The sequence below is a fragment of the Chelmon rostratus genome, chromosome 13 (genome assembly GCF_017976325.1).
Source record: "Chelmon rostratus isolate fCheRos1 chromosome 13, fCheRos1.pri, whole genome shotgun sequence".
NCBI classification, from domain to species: Eukaryota; Metazoa; Chordata; class Actinopteri; order Chaetodontiformes; family Chaetodontidae; genus Chelmon; species Chelmon rostratus.
Genome location: NC_055670.1, coordinates 20,856,682 through 20,867,682, shown reverse-complemented (window position 1 = coordinate 20,867,682; position 11,001 = coordinate 20,856,682). Strand labels below are relative to the sequence as shown.

Here is an 11,001-nt window from a genome sequence, read left to right as displayed (position 1 = left end):
TCACAGACTACAACTCATTTCCCATCATCACTGCTAATGAGTGAATATGGGTAATATGAGTTTAATGCAATATGCAATTTTTCTAAAACTTAACACTACAGCTACAACTTCTCCTCTCAGTTTCTACAGCGTCATTGTTCTTGAGAGTCAGACCGTACGAGAACAGCTAGGCACGAACAAACAAATGAGAGGGAGCTAATTAAGCATGCTGTAAGAGCCAAGTTACAGACTGTGACAGTAATTACAGAAGCAATCACTTTACATCCTTCCTGCTCTCGCCACATTTCACGACTACCGGGGCTCCTCTGGAAAACAGTCAAATGAAGACTCATTAAGCCCCTCTGAGGTTTCTAATTAAAACACACTTTTATACGTTAAGATTCTTTCAATATTTCCAACCATATTCTCCTTAATTATATCAATAAAGCTAAAGGAATTCCCTGCGTGTGTTGTGCTAAACACTGATTGAGTGGTTTATAGAGCAAGACGGCCTTAATAAAGGAAAAGTGCTTCCGGACGTGCAGTTGTAATCCACATGTGCTGGGTTACAATATGACATGAAAAATGATCAATATTTTCAGACCCCTTCAAACACACCCAGGCCTTCCTGTTCAACTGATGTGGCGTGAGCTGAAACGGACGCTTCTTCTTGGCCCATTAAACGACAAACTCATTTTAATGTCGTCGCCGTGAGTCACGTTAAAACTGCATTGTGTTCTGACAGACTCCACATCTTAAAATCAATAACTCTCGACCGCACTGGGTCAGAATACCTGCGTGTGTGCATGTGTGTGTGTGGCAGCAATGAACACGCAGTGATGTGGTCATTGGAGGAAACCAGGGGTTCCGGAGCGCCTGAGGAATGAGATCATTCAAAGTAAAGCGCGTGGCAATTACCAACAACAGGCTACTCGCCAGTGCAAGTGCAGGAGAGCAGGCCTCCCGATAAAGAGGCAGATACAGAGTGATTGTGGTGGAGCTACTTAACAACTTACAGGTGAGTTTTGATCTAGCCAAACAAATTTTACTCTCTATCACACAGAGTCTATATTTGTTGAGCAAACACCATTAACATAGTCATGCGCGCACACACACACACACACACACACACACACGCCAACAGCGTTTTATATGAAAACACCAGATCCATGGAAACAAGCTTTAATCCGCGTCTAAAAGCTGTGGTCACCTCATGAAGCGAGCTGCACCGCTTTTAACATCCCTTTGCATGCTGGTCCCCAGTTGAAGCGGAACACTGCGGTGATATTAGCAGAGGCTGTTGAGATTTTGATTGCAGTTTGCGGTGCAAATAAACTCAGGAATGAACAACATCCGTCAGCTTTTCCAGGCGTACAGTGATTTTCTAAAGGAATAAACCGTTTACCATCACTGTTTCTCTTTTGTTGCAACGGCATGACCAAAGAAAATCGCTTTAGTGTTTAAATACTGTTAATGCTGATCATGATCTGACGTTTTTTATGTACTAAGCAGTCGCCAATAAAGTAGAATTTCCTGATGTTTAGCATTTAGCCTTCAAAAGAGGAGTGAGTGTAATGTATCTTCATTTGTTCTTCAGGGGTTGGTTTGAAATCTCACGTTGGAATAAATCTCTTGTCAAATAACTCTCTTATGAATGTATCCATGCAGAGAGAAGCAGGGTGCCGTCTTAAATAAACTGTAACATAAAATCAGTTTGACTTGAAAGAGAAGCCGCTCGCAATGGAAACTCCCCACAGGAAGATAGTGGTTTACCAAACTGTCCAATCTCTGCTTCACTCTGCACTGGTGCAAAGGGACTCATTCTGCATCTCTCTGTGTGTGTGTGTGTGTGTGTGTGTGTGTGTGTGTGTGTGAGTTCTGTTAATGAAAGACTTGAGTTCTGAAAGGATGAGGCTCTTGAGGACACATGCTGAGGTCCACAGCTGAATCCTCTGTAGCAGATTCAGAAGAGGCTCGCAGAGGATGGATGGAGAGCGAGAGAAGAAGAGGTAAAGGAGGGAATGAAAGACAAAGGCAGAGATGGGAAAGAAAGAGAATGGAGAGGAAAGAGAGAGAGAGAGAGAGATAGTGGGAGACATGGAGATGACTGCCATGCTTGAAAGGAAGACAGTGCCATCTAGAGACCTCATGTGACAGTGGTGCATTTTTGGGCACAAGCATGCACATAAACTTGTCACTTCCAAGCAGAAGTGAAAAGAAGAATTCAAATCCTTTATTAAAGTAAAAGTACTAATACTAATACTGTGAAAATACTGCACTACAAGTAAAAGGCCTGCATTTAAAACCTTATTTAGGTTAATGTACCTGTATGTAAGTGTCATCAGCAAAATTTCCTGTTAAGTGTAAACAGTAAAAGTACTCATTGTGCAGTGAACTGGTCCCTGTCAGTGTTTTACTATCATATCTAATTGTTTTATTGTTAATAATAATGTTGTATCTAATGTTGGATTATAATTACTGCTGCATTAATGTGTATGTTGTACTACTGCTGTAGATGTTTCAGGTTGAGCTCATTTTAACTACTTTCTATACTGTTGGCTAGTTTAAACTCCAGCAATGCATCATATTCTATAAGATCATCATATGTTCGGCTTTCCCGTGAGAACCACGTATCTCTATGAAGTCAACTTATCATGAGCTCAGAAAAACAGCCTGTTTGCAGCTTTGTGATGATGCATTTTCCAGCTGATCCTGAACAGTGTATTTATCCTAAGAAGTAGAACTCATGAAGGAACGCTTCATCCTTCAGAAAAATTCAAATTCAAAGTCACCAAATGTGGAGATACATGGTTTTCACCGGACGGGAAGAGCATGTAAAATTGTAATCTAAAAGTAACTTGTAACTAAAGCTCTCAGACAAATGTAGTGGAGTAAAAAGTACAATTTTTGCCTCTGAGATGTGGAGTTGAAGCATAAAGATGCATAAAATGGAAATACTCAAGTACAACTTAAGTACAGTACTTGAGTAAATGTATTTAGTTACATTGCACCACTGCTTCAGAGCATGCATTGCTGCTGTTATTTAATTGTTAAAGAATTTAAGTTTAATAAATGAATGATCACTTTTCATTTGTTTGTTTAATGGAGAATTTAACTGTCCAACGACAGCCTGAATCCTGTTTTTCTACTCTGTAACGAGAATCATTCTTTGAAACACGTTTGCAGGAAACAACCCAGTCCGTCTTCCCAAGTCTTGACCAGGACCTTTTGGATGGAGACCCCCTCTTCTCCCTCAGCCCTCGCGCTCCCTGTTGCTTCCACATGGAGTTCCCAGGCTCTGCATTTTCCACGGGGCCAGTTGGGTTTCCACCAAATTGTGGTTTTCTCAAACTTCTTGACATTTTGAGTCATTTATCAGCTTCACAACAATAACAAATGTCTCTATCCGGCACTCTATCACCATTGTTTTAACATGAACAGTACTCCCTCTGGAGGATATCACAGATCTCAAGACAAGAGGGAGAATGTATGAGAAGAAAGAGACGGAGATCAATCAGTTGAGTGATCAGCTTAGTGTGCAACACATTACTACTACTGGGTTAAAAAAGACACCATATTAGCCCATGAGGCCGTGCTATAAACTGGTAAGAAGGATAATGTCGTGTATATGAAGGGAATTTCCCCTAAGAGCTGATGAACTAATAGTGTGCTGAAGCGGTTCTGGATCAAAAGCCCACACCATTTGCAGGCTGTGTTGCTCTGATATTGACAGAAGGGTGATTTTCTTTCATTAAATTTAACCAAACCTAAACTCCAGAGATTCTGTCCATGACATTGGCTCAGATAATTCAGACCAGAACAGATGTTGGAAGGGCTTGTGAGGAAAGCAGAAGGAATAATTTTCTCAAGGTCACTGAAGGAGATGGCTAACAGAGCAGGAAGCATGGAAAATGATCTTACTTTTGAAGCTTTCTGGTGGTGTGGACGCCCTCCTACATAGTATTAGATGATGAAAAACATACAGGAGAGAGTATAGAATTATTGTACATTTACTGTATGCAAATTAAGACGGGATATACGAAGCACAACGCACTGATTTTGCATGTTGGCGTGCACAGTAGACAATAGGTGAAATGACTCACAGAAGGCAGCTGTCTGGGTAATCACTATTCATCATTATCACATTTCATTCAAACAAAGTACTGTTAAATATGCTTAAACAGTGCATTTTATACAAAGGCTCCTTCATAGTTTTTGATGGTAACATGTACATCAGTAATTAGACCCAAATGTTTCTCCTGCTACCAGTGTTTCAGTTGAGATCCAGGCCGGGGCATGTCCAGAAGGGGGGTCTGGGGTGGCACTGGCCACCCCAAGTGCAACTCTATTGTCCCACAGTGTGATTGGCTATCAGCCCAGTAAGAGGCGGGGCCTCAATGTGCATTGTTTTCTTTTGTAACCTAGTTTTGGAGGTGGAGTTTTTTTAGAGGACAATAAAGTATGGAAGCTATTTTTATTTTTGCGTGGTGCCACTCTGCTGTGTTGTGATTGGTAGGACGATTTATGTTTTAAATGTTTGTTTTTTTAAATGTGCATGCGCGCATACATGCACTTCATGCAACCCCTCCTGCATAAGTCAATGCCCCCCCTTAGGCCACCCCAGTCAAAAACATCTGGACACACCACTGGATCCAGGACCTTAAATTGCTCATTTTAAACTAAAAATTTCCTTCTTAACAGCCGGAATTTTATCATCAGTGTTTAAGGTCTGAACAATCTTTGAGGCCATTTTCCAAAACTCGATGTTAAGGCTTACGGTTAAAAAAGGATTTACGGCGAATAAAGAAATGTAAACACAGAACGACAGTGTCAGGAGTTTGCTAACCCACAGTCCAGCCCTTACATCAGCCAAATCAAAGTGCTGAACGCGTTAAAAAGAAGCAGAATTAGAATACAAACACAATCTAGGGCACTTTTTCATCCTCGTACTTCACACTAATGATCACTTATAACGTAAGTGATCTACAGTATAGACTCAAGACTGGGCTGCTGCACTCTGCATTCACTCTGGCTGAGAGTTGGTAAAAGGCCTAAAGTTCACATAAAACAGATAAATGAGCAAATCAAGGGGCCAGATCTGGTACGTCTGCCTCTGAGCAGGATATCTAATACATGGCCTAATTAAATCATTGCCTCAGACTAAATTCCTACTGTGGTTGTTCACCTGAAAAGTGCTCCTGAAGCAGGACCAGAACATCCCGGTCATTTCGGGAAGTCAAACATTTAGGATGCACACAAAGTTTCCACATGTCAGGACGTATTAAGGCTTCTCCAATAAGTTAAGAAGCATTTCATTAAATATCACAGTAACTGGAAGATAGGGGCATCCCCTGACTTAACTTCAAAATATTACAATTATAATGAACTGTTTATTATTAGAAAATAATAAGCAATTAGCAAACTGCTCCATCCTTGGGATTGGTGTTGGGACTGACTGAGGTTTGGGTTGGATGAGCTCTGCAGAAGTAGAGAAGGTGGATGGTGGTCAGTTTTGGTGAAGCAGGAAGTTCTTGATGGGTTGTGGCAGCGGTAAGGAGGGTATATGGGTTAGACGATTTTTGCCCATCACTCTGCGGATCCTGATGCGACACAGGTGTGTCAGCCTACGAGGGCATCCTGAGAGGAGACAAAGCAAAGGCCGCTGCAGCAGAACCGCACTACAGATTCAGGTAAACCATGATAACAGTGTACAGGGTTTGTTTTTGCCAGTCATGCTGTTTGTGTCAGCTCCTGGTTTTATAGTCTGTCAAAAAATTGGTGAGACGTTATGTAGGTAAGTGTAATTCTAGCATGCATTAAGAGGCGTCTGCAGCACTTTTGCTTCAGCTTGAGGAAACAGATTTATTATGAACATTTATGAGTTGAAATCCATTTACCAATAAACTGGAAAAAGTTTATGTGGACTGTTTATGTGTAAAACAGAAATAAAACAGAATGTGCTAATCCTTTTGACATATACTCAATTGAAAACAGCACAAAGACAATATATTTTAATGTTTTATATTTTAATTTACTTAATGTTTAATTGATTTTTGTAAATATCTGCTTATTCTGAATTTGATGCAGCAACACATTTCAAACAAGTTGGGACAGGAGCAACAAAAGACTGGGAAAGCTGTGGAACACTCCAAAAACACCTGTTTGGATCATTCCACAGGTAAACAGGTTGACTGGTAACAGGTGATAGTATCGTGATTGGGTATGAAAGGAGCATCCTGGAAAGTCTCAGTGGTTCACAAGCGAGGATGGAGCGAGGTTCACCACTTTGTGAACACATGACTGGATAAAGGATGTTACTACAGGGGCTCAGGAACACATCGGGGTTGTAAACCACAGTTACAGCACAAATTATTTAGTGACTAAAAGGCTGATGATGGGCGGTTTTCAGGTGTGAATATTAAGTAGCACATCACCCAGAGAGATTATTTGCTCTGGACAGCGGCCGAGTGAGACTCACTATCATCCTGGGATTAAAAATGCAGAGTGGTCCACTGATGTCAGGTGGGCGATGGAAAGAAGTGAGGTGCTGTTGGCAGGGACCAAACCTGTCACACAGGCATTCCAGAAAACTGCCTACAGGGCTAATATGCTCAAAGCTTTTTATTTTATTATCGTTTAACTCAAATTACCACCCTGTGGTTGTACGTCTCCACCAACCAGTCAAGTTGCATTCCCATCTGTTTCTGTCCAGACTCATATAAAATACACAGTGGAGACTTTGAAAAGATTTAATAAAAGGCATTTTTTGGTGAAATTAAAGTTATCACTATATTGATTATATATATTCCAGTGAATGATTTTCAGAGAGAAACATGCTGTCTTCACATACAGACTATTTCTCCAGAGTCCAGAGGACTGATAGTGTGTTTTGTGTGTTTGAGTGACCTTTGACCTCTGTTCAAGTAGTTCACCCTTGAGTCCAAGTGAACATTTGAATTTGAAGAAATACCCTCAAGGCGTTCCTGAGACAGATATCAAGTTCAAGAGAATGGAAAACATAATGTCTCCGGCCACAGCTGTCACTGCTGCAGAGGCATAAAATGTGTGCATGAAGACTTCTGTAACTCTGTATGAAACCCTTCCTTCAACAACAATCAGCAATATGTCTGTCCTCACTCATGCCTTCACATTCACAGATTTTACTCACTCCTCGCCTCCAGGAAGGCCTTGAGCGCCTCCGGATTCACCTTCCTCCGATTAGGAGCCTCCGGCTCTGACTCGTCCCAGGGCACGAGGGCCGGGTTGGCCCCGTGGTCCAGCAGCAGGTGGATGAAGGCCACCTCACACCCGTGTCGCAGCACGGCATCCAGCAGGCAGGAGGCCAGGCCGCGGGTCAGAGCCTCTTGGCAGACGGGCCCCGTGTAGTTGAAATCAGGCTGAGCGCCGGCCTGGAGCAGCAGCCGGAAACAGTGGAGGTGGTGGTAGGCAGCGCTGATGTAGAGAGGACACACCACCAGAGTGTTGAGTGTGCGAGCGCTCAGGAGGAGCCGGGGGCCCAGCTGGTGGTCCATGTCTACATCAGCATTAAACCTGGAGAGGGGACCATGCGGACAGTTATAATACATGATGCATATTGGCTGACTGCAGAGAAAAAGCGTGTAATGTGTCTAGATCAAACACTTGAGGGCAAAACTTTCAATTTTCAGTCTGCTCTCGTCAAATATTCATGTGTCAGTGGGATTGCTGTCCCATGTGGGCTGCTGCTGTTCACCTGTAGGACCCTGTGGTTGAAAATATGTGTTTTTGTGCATTCTGGGAGAGATAAAATAAGCTGTTTTTATAAGTCAGGTAATAACCAAACCGCTACTTGAAGCACTGGCACACATTGCAACGCAAAGCTCGCGGCAGATCAAAATGCTGACCCTTAGACAATCCAACGCAAATAATAAAATATTGTAAAAAAAAAAAAAAAAAAGCGCATATCAAATAAAAAGAAAGGCTGAAAGATGGACTCCTGTGTCAGTAAGACCTGCCACCAGCTTTCAGTAGTGGGGGAGGAGAAAGGAGAAAAGCCAGGTTTTAGATGGATCCCCGCCTGAGCTCACCTGATCAGCTCCTGCAGTATGTCCAGCCTTCCCACCCTCGCGGCGTGGTAAAGCGGGGTGCTGCGGTGGTGCCGACTTCCGTTGGGATCGGCTCCGGCTTCGAGGAGGATCCGGACGCATTCCAGGTGACCGTTGACCACGGCTACGTAGAGGGCCGTTTGACCTTTTACATCCACTAGGTCCACCTCGGCTCCCTGGGCGATCAGGTAGGCCACGCAGGCGGCATGTCCTGCCGTGGCGGCGATCCGCAGAGGGGTACAGGGCAGACAGCCACAACACCACACGGACTTCTCATTGATCCGCCTGCAACCCAGAGAGAGAGGGAAGTGGTTATTATAGCAGCTGCGTCCCAGACATATTAGTTATATCCAACATATCGGATGTGCACTTATTCTATTTGAATTTTATTTGTATTGCATCTCATAGAAAAGCAGTTCAAAGGGCTTTACATAAAAACACAATCATCCATGCATCCACACACACAAACACACATACTGTACAAATACAGGGTGTATATCAAAGAAAATGCTCGACTGAAAAGCTTGTAAAGTTTTCTATGGATTTTTGTGGATTAAAAGCAGGCAAGTGACCTCAAAAACACATAAAAAACAATAAACTTGACCAAGTTTTAAAAACTCACTGCTGTGCTGTCGTCACAAATTAAATATTTATTGCATGCAGTTAAAACACATTATTTTCAACACTGCCGCCTCAACCAAGTCGGGATATGCAGAGCAGGGCGAACCCAGTGAAGTAAAAACTATTTCACTGAAATAACAGCATGATGTAAACCACGCAGGACGGAGATGAACTGGCCTAAGTCTGTAATAAAGGGCTGGCTGGGTTTGATTGGGAGCAAGTATGAGTGCTGCCTGCAACCACTGTGGGGTGGCTGACCGCTCTGCGAGGGTCCTGCATGGCTCAGTTTCGGTACCTGTCTGGACAGAATGCCAGTGACCGTGACGTGCCGCTCAAAGTGCTTTACAACAAAGAAACTACATGAAAAACAGGGACAGAAAACGAATGTGCAGCATGTTTCTCAGGCTGTCACTCAGGAAATCCTTCCCAACAAACCCACACGGCTCGGAAACCACAAACCACTTAGTGCCACACATGAACGTTGTGGACAAAAGCTGCCAGTTCTGCAGCAGGACGGAGGACACAGTGACCACTGCAAGAAAGACTAGACTCTGAAGGTCCACAACAACACAATAAATGGTGCAAGAGATTATTTTTGTGTCAGAAGTTCAGGCATCTTGCTGCTAACGTCCTCATGTATGAAAATGAATTGTCATCAGACCCCATTTGTCTGCCTGACACACTGCACAGGCCTCTTCACTAATGTAAGAAAGCCAGACATACAGCAGAGGAGCTGAAACATTATCCTTATCTCGCCTCTCCACCTACAATTCGATCAGATAAAAATCTTGTTATGTTAATGTCATTACTCCCTCGCACCGTTTGAAGTCGTCCTCCTGCAGCAGGTTCCTCAGGGTGTCCAGGTCTCCCACGTAGGCTGCGTTGTGCAGCCGCATGTCGTCCTGCTCTAGAGGTTTGTCGCAGAACTGCTCCTGGAGCCATTCCTTCAGGTTACGGCCTGGGGAGGACACACAGGTGAAAAACGGTCAAGCTACGGCTTGTTGTGCGATGCATCTGTAAAGAAAAGCTGATGTAGCCCGCTCTGCGTGCCTTCAGCACTCATCTCCAAGCATTTACCTAAGAGTCCTGAATTCTTCCTAGGAACTTGTGTTTTTATTTTATGGAGCTTTCTACTTCACTTCAGAGACAATTATTGTACTTTTTACTTCACTGCAGTTGTTTGACAGCTTTAGCTATTTCAAAAATTAAGATTTTTGTATACAACCATGCGCAGCGCTTCTTTCATCTTGTTTTGTTATGAATTTAACTACCCAACAGCAAGTATTGGCAACTATTTTGAAGATCATTTAATTACATTTTCGTGCAAAAACAATTCATGGTTCCAGCTTCTCACATGTGATTTTCAGTACAAACCAATCAAACACTTAGTAGAGGAAAGAATCATCACATCAATCCATAATGGAATTAATAATTAGTTCAAAATGAGCTCCACCTCAACCAACTACAACAGTAAAATCCTGCCTTTACAGTTGCATGAGTAATAGTAGTTTAATGATATATAATAGTATAGCAATCAAGTACATTTACCTGATATACCTCTACTTAAGTAATATTTCCAGTGCAGGACTTCTACTTATTTTTCAGAGTGTGATATTTGCAGTTTTACTTCAATGAAAGGTCTGAATTCTTGCTCCTCCACTGGTGTAATTGCATTGTATTGTGCAGGTGTTCCCATTATTGTGTCCACCACTTGTAGTATATGTACATATGATCAACCTCTTGTCAAAATGTGCATCTATTATGAATATAATCTTCGGGCCGTGGCAACAGAATTCAAATGCAGTGTTGGCAGGACTGAACCCGTCTCTCTCTCTCACAAACACACACACGCACACACTGAATCCACGGGCCACACCTTATTACCCAGGAGTCAGCCTCAGCAGCAGCGCGTCCTTATCACTGTTGTCACGCTCACGCGAGCCCGTAATTGAACAAGCCGTTCTCTCTCACACACACACTCACACACACACACACACGCACACATTGTCCACGGAGGAGACCTGCTCCCCGCTTCATGCAGCCGGGGTTACCTGCGGCGGTGGCACCGGGCAGATCAGAAACAGTGATGAGCGGGGGGAAGTTCATACTGGGCGGCTCGTCCACATCAGCTTCTGGACCGTCGGCCATGCTCCTGGAGGGTCGCACCGTCAACCTGAAACCAGCGCTTCGGCTCTGGACCAACTCCGGTTGCCCCAAACACCGGAAACCGAGCGATCCGAATCAGACAGCAGACATGAAAATAAACAAACGTGACTGTGTTGGTGACGCTCGGCCCGCTGCGCTACTTCCTGACTGC

At 43.4% G+C, this 11,001-nt stretch overlaps 1 protein-coding gene across 1 annotated transcript; it reads right to left on the bottom strand.

Annotated features, from left to right (window-relative positions):
- Positions 1-4,013: 4,013 nt before the first annotated feature.
- Positions 4,014-10,971, bottom strand: asb1 (ankyrin repeat and SOCS box containing 1). The gene is made up of 5 exons (XM_041950882.1): positions 10,736-10,971; positions 9,504-9,642; positions 8,046-8,348; positions 7,148-7,530; positions 4,014-5,616 (listed from the first exon to the last, which is right to left on the bottom strand). Exons 1-5 carry the CDS (start codon positions 10,830-10,832, stop codon positions 5,486-5,488), a joined length of 1,053 nt encoding a protein of 350 aa, XP_041806816.1. The 5' UTR covers positions 10,833-10,971; the 3' UTR covers positions 4,014-5,485.
- Between the last annotated feature and the right edge of the window lie 30 nt (positions 10,972-11,001).